The sequence below is a fragment of the Scardinius erythrophthalmus genome (genome assembly GCF_964197995.2).
Source record: "Scardinius erythrophthalmus genome assembly, chromosome: 12".
Lineage (NCBI taxonomy): Eukaryota > Metazoa > Chordata > Actinopteri > Cypriniformes > Leuciscidae > Scardinius > Scardinius erythrophthalmus.
The window spans coordinates 15,671,599-15,691,115 of record NC_138232.1 but is presented as its reverse complement, the minus strand read 5'-3'; the positions used below and the strand labels follow the sequence as shown (position 1 = coordinate 15,691,115).

Below are 19,517 nucleotides of genomic sequence, written 5' to 3'. Positions count from 1 at the left end.
TCTTGGACTATGGGGATGTTATTTATATGCATGCTGCCTCTACCACACTGCACACACTTGACACAGTCTACCATGGTGCATTACGGTTCATTACTAATGCCAAATCACGTACTCATCACTGTCGTCTTTATGAGGCAACTGGTTTTAGCTCTTTAGGTCTGCGTAGATGGTTCCACTGGCACATTTTTATTTTTAAAGCTATTAATGGTAATTTACCCAGCTATCTTACTAGTTTGTTGACCAGGAATCATTACCTTTACAATCTCCGCTCCGTTAACATTCTGTCTCTAAATATCCCACGTGTAACAACTGAATTTGGTAAGACAGCTTTTAGTTATGCTGCTCCTTGGTGTTGGAATTTACTCCAAAAGGTTTTGAAGCTTTCTGTTCTTATCCCACTTGAACATTTTAAACAATTACTTAAACAATCCAAATTTGAACAATGCACATGTTTTCAATGAGCCTTTTATGTTATTTTCTTTTATGTTTATTTATTCTGTTTTGTGATTCTGTGTAACCTGTGTAATTGTTGCCCCAGGGCTCCCTTGTAAAAGAGATTTGACTATCTCAATGGGACATCACCTGGTAAAATAAAGGATAAATAAAAAAAAAAAATTGTAACGCTCTCCTGGCCGGTCTTCCAGCTTGCACAGTCAAACCTCTGCAACTGATCCAGAACGATCATGAGTGGTCTTTAACGAGCCGAAAAGGGCACACGTCACTCCTCTCCTCACAAAATTGCACTGGTTGCCAGTTGCCGCTTTCATCAAATTCCCTCATAACTAACAGTGCAAACACAATGTAAATAAGAGATTCGTTGATTATAACCTATAGATAAAAGGGACTTTGTTATAATGGGAGTTTTAGAGTCCAGACCTCAGTCACCAATAAACTTGCGCTGTTTGATTGATAGCTTCAGCAATTGCAAAAAGGAAAGTTTTTTGATCACTTTCTATATATAATTTAATCACAGTTTATTTCATTGTACTAAGAGAAACAATGTGAAGTTGACCGTTTAGTCTCTGGTTTGATCTACTGACACATAGACAAAGAATATCTGGCTGTACATGAATCATTACATATCAGAAATCTTTGGCCACAGATCACAGATCATCAGGCATTAGAATTAACACAGTTACTTACATGTTTTTGCACAGTACTGTCAAGTCCATATCATAAAAGTTTGTTTGCAAAGCCTGCTCCAAAATTGGGACTGATTTACCAAAGAATCCACTGTGAAATGTACTGAATACAAATAAATAATGCTCAACTGAGACATTCACATTGTTGGAAATAAATAACCACATCCATAGCATTAGGATCCTTTTGGCGGGGCCAAAGTTGCAATGATGAAGTAGGCGTTGATTTTCTTCTGCAGAGGCAGTCTTTCACCTCAACGAGTCATGGTTACAATAAAAGCTGTTTTTTGATATCTCAATAAATTAGAAATATACACATTGGTTTGTTGATGGATATACACTTGTTAATGCTGATGGTGAGGAATTACAGTTGCATCTCACGCTTGGATTGATATGGCAAAAAGTGACGTCATCGTTACTGTCTTTACAGTGTGTACAATCACTTAGGACTGAGGAAGCTTCCTGACCCAATCAGAGCAGAGTAGGTTCGTGGAAAGGAGGGATTTAGAGAGACTGATTCATCCGACAAGTCGTTTGAGAATCATTGAAAAATGTGGTGATTTGCAATGTATATGATGAGAAAATGAAAGTGTTTTTTGACCTCTGATGCATGTAAACCTGTTGTAGGAGACCACCAAAACAAAATTAGGAACCTTTAAAATAGCACTTTAAACACATTTGAGTATACACATATTTTTTTTTTTACAAACGTTTACAACATTTTTCAAGGAAAATAAAAATAAATCATGAATATGTGCTACTACATTTGACCTGAACATAAGAGGTCTAGGTCCTTTCTGAGAAATACTTTTACGGTTTCATTGTTCTCTTTTCAAATTGCAACAAAATTACTTATTTTTCTTTGTTTAAAGGAAAATATTATGGCAGATGTCTTATACCAACATCTATAATAAAACTAAAATAAAACAGAAGCATTCTTGAATGCATGAATGTATTGAATGTACTGTTTTATAAAGTATTACTTTGAAAATATTTTGCTAAATTTAAAATAAAAAAAGTCAATTAATAATAATAATAATAATAATAACAATTATTATTAATATTATATTTTGTAGAAATGCTTTTAGACTGGGGGTCTGAGTGGCTGGTGTTCTTGGGTCTGTAAGAAACACTGGTCTAAAGAACATATTATGTTAATGAATGCCGTTATAACCTGATCTGCATACGTCAGACGAGTATTATGTAACTTGTGACAATGTGTCTAGGCGAATGAAAAGTACGACGCAACATTTTCACGCTGCAGTGCGTTCTTCACATCCTGACCGCTACATAAGGACATCCGAATTCCCAACTTTGTCCCACGGTGTGATAAGCAGACAGCGGAGGCGTGGTCTCTGACGTCACTCGGGCTGAACAGTACTACAGCACTAGTCTGGCTGGATGTCTGACTCAGCTACGCAGGTTGTTTGGGAATATATTTTAAACGCATGTTTTAACTAAACAGACTATAAATTCTCGCTCGTTCCTCTCGTGTTGGACTACGTGCATCTTGTATTTTGGCCAGTTTGGGGAAGTGCGGCAGTAGGTAAGTTAGTAAGCAATATCACGCGAGTCGAGTTTCTGCACGCTGTACACAAGTTGGCACTGTCCCAGTCACGCGCTGTAAGTCAGGCATGTAGCCTACATGTCATTTCACATTGTATTGCTCTGCGACTGTTTAACACAGAGGTTGTGATGCTGTGCATGCAATACAGTGCTTTTGCATTTGAGCTACAATCCAACAATGCATGTTCATTTTATTATTATAATTAAAAAGCAAAAGTTGCTCTTTTAATGCAAGGATTATAATATCAAGTTGATATGAGTTAGAATTTGTGAAACTAACTGTAAATTGAATGCTTTCAGGTTTAAAGGTCTTTAACAAGAAGATGACCAAGGCTCTTGCTCAGTCATTTGATAAATAGACTGGCAATGTCCATGTTAGTATCTTTCTGACCACACCTGCTAATGGATTGAGAGGTTACTTCAATACATGTTTCATTTTTATATGTGGACTAGTGCCAATGCTGCAGAAAAGCCCGACGTCCCGATTCCAGGTCACTGTGCCCCCAAATTTGTGCTATCACTGTCCTGCACCATCACCCGCTTGTTCATCCCTCACTTCATGGGGCTGTTTTTGCTTTCTCTGACCCTGTTTTATATCTTGCCACAGACTGCTAGAATTCGTTTCAAATAAATTTGTGCTTTTTATTTATGGATCAAATCTAGAACTGCGCAATAACGGCCTCTGCCCAACATATGGTGCTATTGGGAGTTTTAACCCTTGCAAGAAACTAAATGTCACTGAGCTCTCAGGATTTAACCCAAGGACTTTCCAAGTGAGTTTGCACTCAGGATTTAAACCAAGAACTTACATCCAGGTCAGTTTTAAACAAGCATCAAACACCGAAAACCATCTGTGCTCATGTAAATAACTAATCATGAGCTCAGACAGCTTCCAGTACCGTGCACTGTTCGAGTACAAACAGGAGAGGGGTGACGATATCTCTCTGCAGCCTGGCGATCTCCTCACGGTCAGTAAGATGGCACTGCTGACGTCCGATTTCCAGGAGGGTGACGAGAAGTGCCCAAAGGGCTGGCTGCATGGCACCAATGAGCGCACTAAGGAAAAAGGCAACTTCCCTGGCACCTTTGTGGAGTATGTTGGGGTCGTGAGGACGAGCCTTACTTCAGGGAAGCCCTGGCTGAGACCTGTACCGCCAACACCTGTAGGGCCCCAGCCCCCAGGGGCCTCTGCTTCAGAGGGTGAGTGTACCATTGCGTGTATATTTTACCTAACTTGGGTGTTATCCCTAAATTTGGTAGAATAAACACTAATTTTAACACTATATATATATATATATATATATATATATATATATATATATATAATATATATATATATATATAATATATATATATATATATATATATATATATATATATATATATATATATATATATATATATATTACACACGCATTTACATTTTTCACATATATATCATAGGCCTAAATGTAATATATGTAAAGAAATATATAATAAAAAAAATGTTTGATATATGTGAAAAATGTAAATGTGTGTGTCTAAAATATAAATGTGTAATATATATATATATATATATATATATATATAATATTTTTTGTATTTTTTAAGGTCTTAAAAAGTCTATAACACACACACACACACACACACACACACACACACACACACACACACACACACACACACACATATATATATATGTATATGTGTGTGTGTGTGTGTGTGTGTGTGTGTTTTAGACTTTAAATGTATACATTTACACACACATAAATATATATTTGCATATATAATGTATCTATCATCATGGAGTGAAAAATGTTACCACATCTCTATGGCATCCATAATCTTATACCCTCAGTCTTCAGAGCAAGATGGCTAATTATCTCCTCCCTACATTCAGATTAGGCAGCACAACCCTATAATAAAACCCTTCACTTGAAATTTGAGGACATTGTGTGCAAATCACAGACTTCAGCTCCCACTAGAAACGTTACTTCCAATTCTGAATTTAGGGATCTGTCTATGGTTTGTGAATATCTCTGACAAAAAGATAAGGCATAAGTACCTGCACAAATGGTGACTTTAAATAAGACAAAATTATATTTCAAATGTTGTGTTAAGCTCTTTATGGGGCCTGAGTTGCCCCTGTGTTTCTGATTTTGGTACAGTCCGCTTGTGGGGGTGTTCATATGCTAACTAGGTCAGACAGTCAACTCTGGTTTTTCCAAGAGTGCTCTTCTCTCTAACTGTCTAGGGTGCATGTCTCTTTTATGGTGAAGGTTTAGGTTTGTATTTATACTTTTTATGTGTTTTATTCACTGTAGATCCTCTTTTAGTGACCTATTGAGTTCCTTTGTTTCAGCCAAGGTGCAGAGATTGTGATAAACAGCATAGCAAAGCTATTCCTTAGTGTCGGGAGAGGCAAAAACATGCAGTTCTGTTGAATAATTGATCACTGGTGCATTGGATGGCTGACAGTCAGCCAATCATTAGACTCACCCTGTGCCAAGGGATCCTTGTGGAACACTGACGAAACACTCACCCTGATTGAAGAGAGTTTTATGAGCGTAGCAAATTGTCAAGTTTACCGAATCGATCAGATGGGTCAGTTTTAATTTTACTTATTTATTGAATTAATTTTTTTTAAATCATGCATTAAAGAGTGTAAGCTTTTGGAGCTGTGAAACACCGGTTCAGAACTTTGACACAGTTTGAACTTTTAACATTGATGTATTATTTTCATATTATTAATGATACATTTTCATACCATTAGAGCCTAGAAGTGCGGTTGACCTAGTAAATGTAGAGTCTACTCACATTAAATTTTAAGCATGCAAAATTATTTAGGACTCTGCATTGAATATGGACAACAGGATATAATTTCAAGCCCCAGGGCCTCTGTTTGAATTTCAATTTCTTGTCAAAAGTATTCAAAAAAATAACAAGAGTGAATCAAAAATTTTAAAATGCATTTAAAAAAAAAAATACACATTTAAATTATATTGCACTAAACTTAAAGTTCAAAGTTATCCAAAATCATGTTTTCTGCTCATAATTTTTTGAACGTTTAAGCTGTTTTTCCCTTTCCCTTGTTTCCACGTTCTGCGCTTGCTTTTCCAAATGTTGCTGTATAGATTGTAAATATTCAATTTCATGTGTTTTTGCACTGAAAACAACAAAAAGCTAAACCGATTGTTGGAAAGCTAATAACAATTGTTCCCATGTTTCAAGGACATTTAATGCTGATCCATTTAATCCTCAATGTTGCATGGTGTTGCCTTTTCTGACCTAATATCTTCTGTAGATATTTGCTGAAATGGAGATTTTACAAGATTCGCCATATGTTTCCTTGTGGAATAGCATGGTTTTATAAGGTCAGACTCAGCAGCCAGCTCTTTTATTTTTTTGTCTCTTCTCTCAATCCCTTCTTCTCTGTCATCCTCTGCGGAGGCATCATTAGCATTTTGTGTTCAAACTAATTTGCTCAAGTGTTACAAAACATGGCCCATTTTACTTAATAACTGCACTATGTCATGTCTCCTGGATTGGCTACAATTGGCTGGCAAACTTTCTGTGCGGAGATGGTGCATTCCACAGCTGGTTTCTCTCTTTGTCTTTATCCCACTATGAATAAATTGACATGTTCCATGAAAAAATGTATGTCAAAGATGAACTTATTAGGTGCTCACCAGCACTGTGAAAGTGTCAGTCCAAGCCTGCGATCTTCTCATTTACCATTATCCTTGTTATTGACTTTAGATCCATCTCCTTTGATCACCGATGCCTGATTACTTGACTCTCATTTCTCAAAGGCTTTGTGCAGTCGTATGTTTGATGAGGAAAAGCCACTTTTGGTGTTACGGTCTGATCAAGCACATGGTGATGTGCTAATAGATGAGTCGGAGAGCTGCTAAGTGGGATGATGGTTTTCGAAACGACCCCGGAAGAAGCATGAGCAACTCTTTCTGCGATCAATTTTCCAGACGTGCAGGTCAGGCATCATGGCTGTTTTTGTGGCTAGGCTTAATGAGGAACTGAGCAATGTGAAAAGAGAGCTCAGTCCTCCATTGAGTATACTGAGGACAAAAAAATTGTTTTTCTACATTCAAAATAACCTCAGCATCGCACTATGGCTGTCAAAATTAACATTTTAATGTTAGTGTGAGCCAATGTGGCATAATTTTTCATGAATTTATATGCTGTTTAAAAAATATAGAGACAGTATTTGTTATTTTTAAAGTCAATTTACATTTGCTGTACTATTCAAAATGTTAGGGCTGGTAAGATTTGTATTTATTGATTGATTTTAAGTAGGAAGGAAGTCTCCTTATGCTCACCAAAGCAGCATTTATTTGAAAAACAATAACATTGTGAAATATTATTACAATTTAAAATTTAGAATTTTCAGCAGCTACTACTTGTCTTGTGGTTACCTGTTACATGATCCTTCATTGTATATGCTGATTTGATGCTAAAGTATGATTTCTTATTGTGGAAAAAATTAAGAGTTTCTTTCAAAAGAAAACAAATTCCAAAGGTTTTAAGCTGTAGTGTACAGTTGCAATCAAACATGTTCAACTCCCCGGAGACTGTAGTAATTTACAAATGTACACTTTTCTAAAGAAAGTGGCAAATTAAAAGTGATAATGTCAATGTATAATATAATGCTCATGAGTTATTGGATTTTTTTTTGTAATACAACTATGTCATAATTATACAACGCTGCTGTTTTTAAGTCACTTATATGTATGGTATGGTACAAAATTGTTTTAAAACACAATTAAGCATTTGGAAACTCTGTAGCAAAACTGCATTATCTTTAGCTCTTACACATACATACATTTATCCCATGTGCTTAAATTGAATAGCAAATATGGCCAAGTCAAAAGAGCTCTCACAAAGGCTATAGATAACAAGTTGTTTTATTACATTAGAAAGTCTATGGCTATAAGAAGCTTTACAAAACACTAAAAGTTTCTTGAAACACAAGCTGGCACCTTATTCATGAGTTTAAAATGTGTTGTACCAGAAAACCGTTGAGGGTTTTGAAGAAAAAGCACAATATCATTAAGCGGACTGAAATGTTTGAACAGAGCAACTCAATTTCCCTCAATTTACTGCCAAAGACTTGCTGATGAAAGGAGGAAAAAACATTTCAATGCAGAGTAATAAGAAGAACACTAGACAAGCATGGCCTTCATGTTGGGACATCTTGCCGAATGCCACTCTTGACCAAGAAGAACATAAAAGCCCAACTTGAATATGCTAAAATGAATTTGGACAGACCTGTGGAGTTCTGGAAGAATGTTTTATGGAGTGATATGACCGTGGGTCCACTTTTTAAACGCACGGATCAGCGCTATGTCTGGTGCAAAAAAGGCAACGTTTATGGGCAAAAGAACATCATCTCCATGGTCAAACATGGAGGTGGTCCAGTCTTGTTATGAGGGTGCTTTGCTGTTGCAGGAAGTGGAAATCTTGACTGTATGAAGGACATCATGAATTATTTAAAGTATTAAGAATCCATTATCGCAAAGATGGTGATGCCTTGGATGCAGAGACTGAAGCTTGATGATCAATGGACTTTCCTGCAGGACAGCCATCTCAAAGTATACATCCAAATCTTCTTAAGATTGTTTAAGGGATCAGTCATAGAAGTTTCTTGGGTGGGTAGTAAAGTCTTCAGAGGTAAATCTCATTGAAAATATTTGGTGGAATTCGAAGAAAGCAGTGGTAACGTGAAAACCAAAGATTATCAGTGATCTGGAAGCTTTTTCAATCGAGGAATGGGCCAAGATTGCTGTAGAGACAAGCTTCGAAGCCCTTACAAGGCAGTGTTTAATTATTTAATTTTGAACACAAATGTTTAGAGCCAATTAGAATTTTTTTTTCATTTATCATCAACTTTACGTTCTTAGAATCACTCAAATGTGTATTAATAAACTTTCTATAATAGTTTACTGATGCCTTTGTTTATAATGTGTTTGTTTTTGCATTAAACACTTTTCCAAAGTGAAGAGTGACCAGAGAAAACCATTGTTTTTTGTATCTCTATAAAAATAAAAATGTGTAAACGCCTAAACTACAAACATTTAGAATATTGATTGCATTTAATTTAATAATAAGCTCATAGTCCAAGGCCTTCATATTCAAATACGAATTAAAAGTCTTCATGGCTATTAAGTTAATAAACTTTCCATAAACCGATGCCTTTGAAAGTCTTCAGTCAGGGTGAAGGTTGATGATGGCTTTCACCCATTCTGTGTAATGTTTTTTTAACTTAATAATCATGACACAATAAAGGCTTTTTAATTTACATTTGACTCTAAGGGCCTTGGGCTAAGTTAAGAATTACTTTTACACCCAAGCAACACTCTCTGCATGCCTGGTTTTTCAACAGTTTAAACAATTGACAGCCCTAAGCACTATTAAAAAGACGTTTGAGTTACAATTCTTATCACTCAACGTCTGTGATTTCATGTACCGATTTAAACGGGACTAACAACTCTGTGTTTTTTTACAGAGGTGGGAGTGTGTGTTTTCTAGATGTGTGTGTTACAGAAGGTCATAACAGACATCAGCAATCACAGACATTCGCATTCAGACGGGATTAGATTTCTCAGAGGACCGCTGAGTTCGCCGAAAAACAGTTGGTAATTTGCTCTGGTATTGAGGTTGTGTGAGAAAAACACAGACTTGGCAGATTCGGACGGGATTAAAATCTCAAAGTAAGCCTGTGAAACACAAATTTCTCTAACGACCCCCTGGAAAACTAGTTCTGTCTGAATAGGGCTCTATTGTGCAATATCAAGCAGAGCCTTGCAATCCTTGGGTATGGGAGATGGCAAGGTGAAAATGCTGGCATTAATCGCACTGCTAAAAAAAAAACTATGATTAAAGGGGTCGTGACATGGATTTTTTGTATTATTTTAATGTTCCTTGAAGCTCATTTGTAATGTTAATAAAGGTTTTTGCACAACAAACAAACATATAAGGAATTATTATTTTTCAACCCACATTCTGACCCTCTGTCTGAAATGATCCGTTTTTTTAATGGGCGGCTCCTTTAAGGCTTGTCAGTAAATGGCCACTATTGTGATTGGCAAACGTCATTGCATAGGAAAACGCATTAGCTGATCACAACCCCCCGCTATTGCTTGTGATCAAGTGTTTTGTAAAAATTATTAATATAAAACTGTAATTTACGAAGAGGACAATTTTTACTAAATGGTACTATGTAACTCTTGTCATATCCAATACAGTTGTCTTTATCTTTCAATAAAAGTTTCAGTAACACTTTATTTTAGGTTCCAAATCACACTATTAACCATTTCGCATGTACGATCACACCGATGTGATCAGTCTAGGCTGGTCCCTGGAGTGTACGATCACACCGGTGTGGTCAGTCTAGGCTGGTCCCTGGAGTGTACGATCACACCGGTGTGATTAGAACGGTCAGTGCATCACATGATCAACTGCTAAAGTCAAATGTGCTTTCGAGCGTTGGCTGGCGCTGAGCCAGAGGTAGACATATATCCCTCATATATCACAACTTTTCAGTGTTTTCAACCACATAATGTTTATTTTAGGTTTCAGACATATAAATTCAAATAAGTACTAAAAAACCAATACAGTTTGTAAAATACACACTGATCTCTATGGAAGCGGCAATAATAATCCTTTCCATTATGATTAGACACGTTTTATTCATATCAGATACACATTGTGTAAGTAACTTTAAAGTTTACTCTATTCTTCTCCCAGTTCACCGGCCACTTACTTTCATGTATTTCGGGAGAAGTGGATGCAATTATGTTTTGTAAATCCAACAAATCTGATTCTTTGAACTGTGGCACAAACTAACATGGCGGCGCCCATCGTGCATGCTCATCGTTATAAAAGTGTTTAAACAACAAAACGCATCCACTTGCATATATCTGACAATCATGCTATATGCTATACCTAACAAATTTGTGAATATTTTGAATAAAAAAGAAAAGCAGATAATCATTCATTCAGTCCTGTTGTGGTTGCAGTGTGTCAAGTGACAAGCAAAGACGGGACACCATGGAAACCACGGTGGTCTTGAAAAACTCATGCTGGGGGGTCAGCCAGAATATTTTAAACTTACGTGTGAAAAGGTTAACTAGTTGCTTATTAGCATGCATATTAGGGTATTGACTGTTTATTAATACATATAAAGAATATATTAATGTTTTATTCTGCATGACTCCACATCCCTTAATCCTACCAGTACCTAAACTTAACAACTACCTCACAAACTATTAATAAGCAGTAATTAGGAGTTTATTGAGACAATAGTCATAGTTAATAGTTAGTTAATAGTGAGAATTGTACCCTAATTTAAAGTGTGAATTTTCTTTGTTAACTCTCCATTACACTGTGCCTTATTTACAGATTAATCTGCAGTCAAATGCTCCGAACAAACATATAATCATTCGATGTGATCCAGGACGCCATTAAAAATAAACCATCCAATTGTCCCTGACGTGGGTGTCCTCCTAAGGTCTGTAGAGACATAAACAAGTTGTTTAGACTGTTTGCGTCAAAGTGAATGTTTATTTACTTTTCCATTTTTCATGTTGTCAGAACACGTCAGAAATTGAACGGCATCTGTATACTGTATCGTGTAGATGGCGTCAGTGATAATAATGGGTTAAATCTGATTTCTCATGTCATGACCCCTTTAAGACTCAGTGTTACAAGCTTCATTTATGCTACTCTGCTTGATTTACCCTTGTGTAGTGCTTCAGGCTCCCATGTGACAGGGAGGTTCAGACTCGGCCAAGGCTCTGGCAGAACACTTGTTGGCTCCCATACTTCTTTGCTGCACTCAATTTCAGATTAGCTGCAAATGTGGTGGAGCGATTTCAAAAACGTAACCTTTTTAAATTCCGATTAAGACTGTAATTTTATAGCATCATTTCTGAACCAAGTGGCCCTGCAAAATCCAGGTGAACTTGGCCAAAGCACATAAAAATGAAAAGCAGGATGTTTTATTTGTTTATTTTTTTACTGAAAATGATATCTCAGGCTCCTGTTTTGTATGATATTTCTCACTGCAGAAGGTTTTATATTCCTACATAGCCTAAGGCTGTTAACGCCAAAACAATGACAGCAATGGTAATGTTAGAAAGTAGGATATTAACAGGGATTTTATGCTTATTCACTCATGTATAGTAGAATTTCATTGTCTCAGCTGGAAAGAGCCAGTGTTTTGAATGTTATTTTCTAGAAATTAGATGAACTGTGAATTGATGTCTTGTAGTCGTAGCCGTGAGGATGACAGGTAACGGAACATTTTTGCTATTTTATGTCTCAATACAGTCATTTAAAAGTAATCCACACGTTGGAATTTTTCCCAACCAATGAATATATTCCCAATCAAATTCTGCTATGGGACTACAAATTAGCCATGCTTACCAACAGAAAGCTGCTTTGTTTTAAAGTGATTTTTCTGCATGAACAGCACAGCTCACACATCGCTACACCATTGGCAATTAGAAATTAGACAATGGACCTTTTTTGACCACAAAATTTGTGGTGACCACACTTTCAGAGTGCTGCTTTGTCTACAGGGCCTTTGCACCTCCCGTCCATGATAAGAAATAGATCTGGTATCTGTAAAGTATGTAGTGAAGTCATCATTACTTTTGTTCCACGTTAATAAGGTTTAAATTAATCAAATTTCAGAGCAACATACATAAACTCCGCTAGCTTTCATTTTGGCTTTGCCAAACCCTGAAACAGGCATATAATCATTTTACATTTACAGGACATGTTTAATTTTACACATCATTTGCAATGCAGGTAGGCATCTCTGTTCTTGCAGCTGTTCGGCATTAGAGTGCTTTGTCCCATGTGCATTTCTGAACAGAATTTTTACTGATTTCGCTTTAAGCATGACAACGAGGGCTGGTGCAGACCCTCTCAGTCATATCTCTCTGAAAATCCATCTCCACCATCCCACTCAATGCCATGCCAAAAGGACGAATGCCCAGTCTTTGTGTGCCATTTTATCCTGCTGTTGTGTATTCTCTGTATTGCTTGTTTTTCATGAAGCCCGGGGATGATGATAAACACTGCCTTCACTTGGGAGAACGTTGCACCATAAATCTGTTTTTATCCTTATTTCTGTGCTGTGGCTCAGGATTTGACTGTGGTTTTCTGAAATTTAGAGAAAAGCACAAAACGGCTAAAACTGCTTCTCCATTTTACACTTTCTCCAGCTATTTATGAGCACCCATAAAGACTCATGCCTTTTATGTCATTATTTTATGTCCCCTTCTTCTGTGCATTTTAAATGTGACCGAAAGGCTCACGATAAATTTGTTGCAGTGTAATTTAACCAACATAATAACGCAAGGATATAAAATGCACCAGGGTAAAATGGATGGTGTACTGCCTTTTATAAGCAAGGGTGGGCCTTTGTTTCTATATGAGCATGGTATGACCTCAGCTAAAATGAAACTCTTTAGACGTATTGTTAAAACCTGTTTGTGAAAATTCTAATATGCAGATTTGGTATTCAAGAAACATTTCTTATTATCAATGCTGAAAACAGTTTCTGAATACTGCTTAATATTTTTGTGGAAACTGATAAAACAAAATTCCATTATTCTTTGATGAATTCCATTTTTTAATGTATAAAAATCAAATTTCCTGTCATTCCAGGCAGTGATTAGTTTAATGGAATTAATGCCTCAGGTGATCAGCTGAAAAGGCTGGTAAACACTTAAATATAGAGGTTTACAATCACACCGGGTTAGGGTTAGCATCAGCACACAACTTCAAACCACTTTTCCATTATAGCATTAGATGTGCTGAAGATTGGCCTGGGTTTAAATTCTGATGCATAATTGGATGGCAAAGTTTGCTGCAAGAAATCTAGAATGCAGGACCAATTCAAATGACACTCTAGGTTCTTTTAAGAACTGTTCTTTTTATCGTATCCCCGTAAGAGTGTTGCAATGAGCCGGAGGCTGATGGTTAATCTTGGCCATTCTCGAAAATGCCACAGATGTTTCTGGTGAGAGTGAAAGATATTTACAGTGGGAGTTCATACGCTTCAGCTGCAGTCAGAATTTAAGATTTATCTTGGTTGAAATTCTAAAGTGTTCCTGGCCTTTCCAGCTTTTACTGCTTCAACATTCCTTATGTTGAATGCTCTTATTGTGTTGACATTTTAAGACTCAAAGTCGTGGTATAGCGGGTGAAGTGCTATTGCATGTTTGTGTATGTGCAAGAGAGGGTGAATACCCTCGGGATTTGGAGAATAGAGCCCCTGTTTTAAAGCAAGGGGCTAGTGTTATATAATAGTGGTGGATGTGATATGCTTTTGCATGTGTTCCGAGTGTCACTGTCATACATATAATTAGAAGTATGTCAATACTGTTGTTTTTTTTATACATGAATCAAATCAAGGCAGTTTTCAATATATAATTCAGCAGGACTACACATTTAGATGCCAGTGCATATAATAGGGTTAGCTGTGGAGAAATCAATTTGATTCGGAGAAATTGGTTGGATATATTTTGACAATTCTGAGCAGAAGCGATCTTCATCCAGCCAGGAAGAACAAATAATTTCACTGAAGGTCAAGAGGTTAGCTCTGCTTTTTAACTTTTTTATAAAACTGTTCCATCATACAGTCAAATTCATGGTGAAATGTATAACAAAGTAGCTTTCTTTTTCTCTCCCTTATAATTCATGTGGTCTTCTCTGTTGTGCGAAAGTGTGTGCTATAAGTATAGAGCGGCTTACCACACAGCATGAGAAATAAATGGTAAATAAAATGTTTGTGGCATTTAAAAATATGGTGTTTCTGCTGCACAGCATGAAACACATCTTGACAGAAAACTGTATTTGCATGTATTCAACCTTGTGTGTTGTTACAGTGATGGTGTCTGATTTATTTGATCAAAAATACATTTAAACAATAATTGTGTGTATTATTACAGTTTAAAATAAATGTTTTCCATTTTAATATATTTTAAAATATAATTTATTCCTGTGATGGTAAAGCAGCAATTACTCCAGTCTTCAGTGTCACATGATCCTTCAGAAATAATTCTAATATGCTTTTTTGCTGCTCAAGAAACATTTATAGCAAATTAGCTCAAAAGGGAAATATGAATAATTAATTATAACTTGTTATAATTAATTATAAATATTTAGATCCATTAATTTAATTAACTTGTTGTAGCACAATAAATATTACAATCAATTAACTTGTTCGTCCTATAAACACTTAGGGCCCTATCATACATCCGGCGCAATGCAGTGCCAGGCGCGACGCAAATGTTTTTTATAGTTTCAGCCCGATGCAGTTATCATTTTCACGTCCTGCGCCACGTTGTTTAAATAGCAAATGCATTTGCGCCCTTTTGTGCGTACATGGGCATGCTGGTCTCTAAATGTGGTGTGTTCTGGCCCATTGTTAGTGCGTTGCTATTTTGAGGCAACTGAAATAGACTGTGCCATTGGCCAACTGAAACCTGGTCTAAAGTCAAAGGCGCAATATTTGTTCTGTTAATTAAAGCGTGCGTTAGTAATGTGCGCTTGTAGGCCGGTTCACAACGTGTCCGGTCTTTCCACTATCAAATTCCATCATGTAAATAGCGAATCCGCCATGGTGCAAGCTAGGGATGTTGCGGTGACGGATTTTTTCCACCGGTTAATCGACGTGTAAAAGAACCGGTAATCCCGGTGTCACCGTGGTTGCGTGTCGGGGATTTCGGGTGGCCGAAAATGCGGACGTGCACACGTCTCAATTTACTTTCACTTTAATTAGCGGCAATTCAGTAGCATTTGTTTGAATTAATCATGGGTTAATTTATTTTATTCTTAATAAAAATACACAAAACAATAAGACACTCGCTTGTATTACACACATCTTTATTGCAAAATGAATAATAACTTAACACCATGTAAAAACTAAACAAAAGCACTTATGAAACACCTTTAACGTGTTTTTATTAACAAAACGAACCACTGCACACATCGTGCAAGTATCAAACAAGAAATTATATTAAAAAAAATCACTATTCGTTAAATAAAGTGCCTGCCTTTTTCAGAAAAAAAAAAAAACACCGCACAACGATCGAATATGAAACGAACGAACATCAAAAACTTTGTTAAATAAGGTAGCCTACCCGAATAATCACTGGACACTTAAGTGCAAAAAAAACTAATATAAAAATATTAAACTCACGTTTGCATTTCTCTTTGAAACCAGATCTTCCGCCATTCTTTGCCAGTTAGCTCGCCTCACTCTCCTCAAATGATAAATGAAATCGGACACCTGTTGCTTTACTGCGGCGCTCGTTCCGCTTACGCTAAATTACGAAGGCACGTAGTCACTAACTGAATTAAGTGCTTTATTACTATAGGCTAAAACTTCAACACGATGGGGACGGTGCCGGTGGTCAAGTGCTATGACCGGTAGGTGGGTTAAACACCGTGTATCACCGGTAACACCGACTATCGCAACAAGCCTAGTGCAAGCGCAACTGGCATTTAAAGGGAATGGGAGATGAGACTCTGATTGGTTTATTGCACGTAAAGCCCAAAACACACCCATTACTCATTAAGAGAATAGGGACAACCCTTGTAGACCATGCGCCTGGCGCGACGACCATTTTTCCCGTTATTAAATTCACGAGTTCACATTTACAAATAATCAGATCCGAGTAATATGTAGTATGCGTATTTGGCGTGCTGTTCAAGGGGATGGCTCCGAGCTCGTAAATTGGCCCGAACCCAGAGTATTTCCCTCCGTATTTCTGTTTAGAAAAGTAACTAGGCGAGTGTGAGGAGACGCCGGTGGTGGAGGGATGCTGAAAACTGTTGAGGAACATAGTCGACTGTGTGTATTAGGGCTGAACGATATTGACAAAATTTCATATCTCGATTTTCATGCCAGATATCTCGATATCGATACAATATGATATGACTACGGGTTCAGTGAAAACCAAGCATTTCTCAGACAAATAAAAAGATCATAATACAAAAAAAATGTGGAAAGTATAGTTTTATTTTTAAGAACAAGTCATCAACATTAACATAAATTACCAAAAAAATAATTACAAATCAAACCTTTTACTGCAGCTCTGCTTTAACAATAAATAACAAATGCAGCAGCTGGTGGAACATTGAAAGTGCATTGAAGTGCAACAACATTTATATTCTTCAAAAGATCACATAACTGTATGCAGAAAATGCATTTGCTACTAACAGAACAGAGGTAGTTACAGGCAGCACAACTTCTACAGATTCTTTGCCAGGAACACTAGCTTGTTAACCATGTCTGGCTTCAGACAGGACCTCTGACAACTCACTATGTTGCCTGATGCACTAAAAATTCTCTCTGAGGGAGAGCTGGTGGCCTGCATGCACAAGTATTTTCTTGCCATGTTGCTGAGCCGGGGAAAGTTGACTTTGTGAGTTAATCTCCACCACAGAAGGGGGTCCTCGTCGTTGTCAATTGTGGGGGACTGCATGTAGGCACTTAGCTCAGCTTCTATGGCAGCAGTGGGATCGATTGGCACTGTTGCACTTGCGGTGGATCTTTTGAAGAAACTTCCCAACGACTTCTTAGCCTTTTTGGTGGGTGGGGGTGAAACTTCTTCCACTCTGGTCTTTCTGCACTCAACAGAATGCTAGAAAATAGTTAAACAAAACAAAAAACCAAGAAAAAAGAATTTAATCAGTTTTATATATGAATGATCATTACTGTATGAACAACACAATTCAGCTACATTTAAACTTAAATATTTACTAAAATGTAAGATAATGCATTTAAATGGAAGGAACTCTTCTCATTTACTCCATTCTAACCATTATTTTTACCTTGTGTTCCATCATCTTCATCTCTGACACCAGTCTGGCTTTGATGATGGGGACGTCGTTGACACTGATGTATTGTGTCTTGTATCTTGGATCTAAGAAGGATGCCACATCCAGGAGCTCTTGTGTAACTCTCTCTTCATACTTGCTGTTCAAGTACTCCAAAATTTTCTTTTTTAAGGACTTGGTCATGTCCGTATCACCCTCCTCTGGTGCCAAGATGGTTGTGTTAAACAGGCTGAGTACTGGTTTGATGTGTGAAACACTAACGTAATCCTCCCCTGACAGAGCATCCGTGAATTCAAGCAGTGGTCCCAGTGCCTTGCTGACTGACTCCAGCAAACCAAGATTTTGATATCCAAGAATTAGGTGCCGGGTGTTTCTGTCCTCTGAGAGGACCTCATGGAGGGCTTTCTGCTGCTCCAGAATCCTGTTAATCATGAGCACCCTAGACCCCCATCTAGTTTGACACTCAGTGATGAGTCCATGGACTGGAAGGTTGAGGCGCTTCTGGGCTTGCTCAAGTGCCACTCTCTTTTTCCAGCTGTGTGAGAAGTGGCACACCAACTTTTTGCAGACACCTGTTGCACGGCTGATCCGGCTGTCACCTTTCACTGCGTTTTCTTGGAAAAATAGATGTACAAAAATAATTCATGATTATTTTACAACAGCAAATGGTTACAGAACCATTTTTTTAAAACCTTCTTTTGAGACAGTGTACACAGGTACCATGTCTTTTGCAATGTGGTATGTTATAGCGCCTGTAATTTCTTTATGTCTGGTGGACGTCGACTCGTACGGCGTAACCAAGCGGCAACATTCTGATCTGAAAAATGAAGCCTACCCGGAAGTGCGAAAAACTGCAATACATCGAAAATCCGCTAGAGGGAGGTCCCAAAAGGGAGCAAATGTCCATAGCCCCCATGTTAAAATGTCCGTTTTCACAGCATAAATTCATGTTTTTACAGGTTGGTCCCATGGACTTTTATTGTATTTTTCGATAGCTTCCGAGTGCCTGACAACTGTGAGGGGGGTGAATTTTTTTCTAACTCGTTAGTTTAGATCGTATTTAGATATAAAATGTATGACAATAAGGGCGTGGTTAACTTTGATTGACAGCTTGATTGACAGCTGACAAGGCAGCGCCACGGAGAATGACAACATAAGAAGCACCATTTTTTAATACAGTTGACATATAATACTACTGTTTCTGTATCATGAAATGTAGTTTTAAGAGTTTTTCAGGCGAGAATGTAGTTGTTTAAAGCTCAAATCTGTGGTTTATTTAAAGATTTATGAAAATTTTATCCAGTTGATCCAGCGATGACCGGGCGCTCGGCGTTCATGTACCCCGCCTGGAGCAGCCTTTCCTCGGCTAGTCGTTCTGAGGTTCGCTGCCAATGCCGCGGACTCTGGCGTCTCTGTAGTGGTTAAACATGAGATATAATTCGTCTTGTGTATATCTAATGGGCGATTTTTGGTCTCGTGAATCTATAATTTTTTCACTGGGCAATCGTTTTGGCTGAGGGGAAGTTTCATAACTTTATAAGCTATTTAACTTTACCGATGTATGGTTAGACTAGAGCGCTGACTTTGTATGTTTGACTGAATTGTTTGCTTTATTTGTATAGCTTCTTATACCTTTTACTTATACTTTTATAATGGCTAATATTGATAAAACTGTAATTTAACAATAAGAGACTGGGTTGAGTTTTGTCATTTTAATACAACGAAGATGATCTGTAATGTTGTTTACTGCAAAATCTGTTGTTTAGTACAAATGCACATATTGCCTGGACCATAAAATGTTTAATATTTTTATATTATATTTAAAATGAAAAGAGGCAGGTTTGTGTTTTATATTTAGTTTTTTCATAAATAGGCAAACGTTATGTGCAGTTGAATATAATCAATATGCGTTGCCTGAACCACATTTGTGTGGCTATAATGTTTAAGATTTCTTTA

At 37.2% G+C, this 19,517-nt stretch overlaps 1 protein-coding gene across 2 annotated transcripts in view; it reads left to right on the top strand.

The window, feature by feature from the left end:
• The first annotated feature begins 2,455 nt into the window (after window positions 1-2,455).
• Window positions 2,456-19,517, top strand: part of pik3r3b (phosphoinositide-3-kinase, regulatory subunit 3b (gamma)) — a 190,893-nt gene continuing 173,831 nt past the window's right edge. Inside the window, exons 1-3 of one of the 2 annotated variants that reach the window (XM_081380849.1) lie at window positions 2,456-2,685; window positions 3,369-3,520; window positions 3,656-3,905. In XM_081380849.1, the coding sequence (XP_081236975.1) occupies window positions 3,683-3,905 (223 nt within the window). In that variant the 5' untranslated portion in view covers window positions 2,456-2,685; window positions 3,369-3,520; window positions 3,656-3,682. Of the gene's footprint in view, window positions 2,686-3,005; window positions 3,906-19,517 lie in introns of both variants that reach the window. The other variant, XM_081380848.1, reaches the window with a different exon arrangement.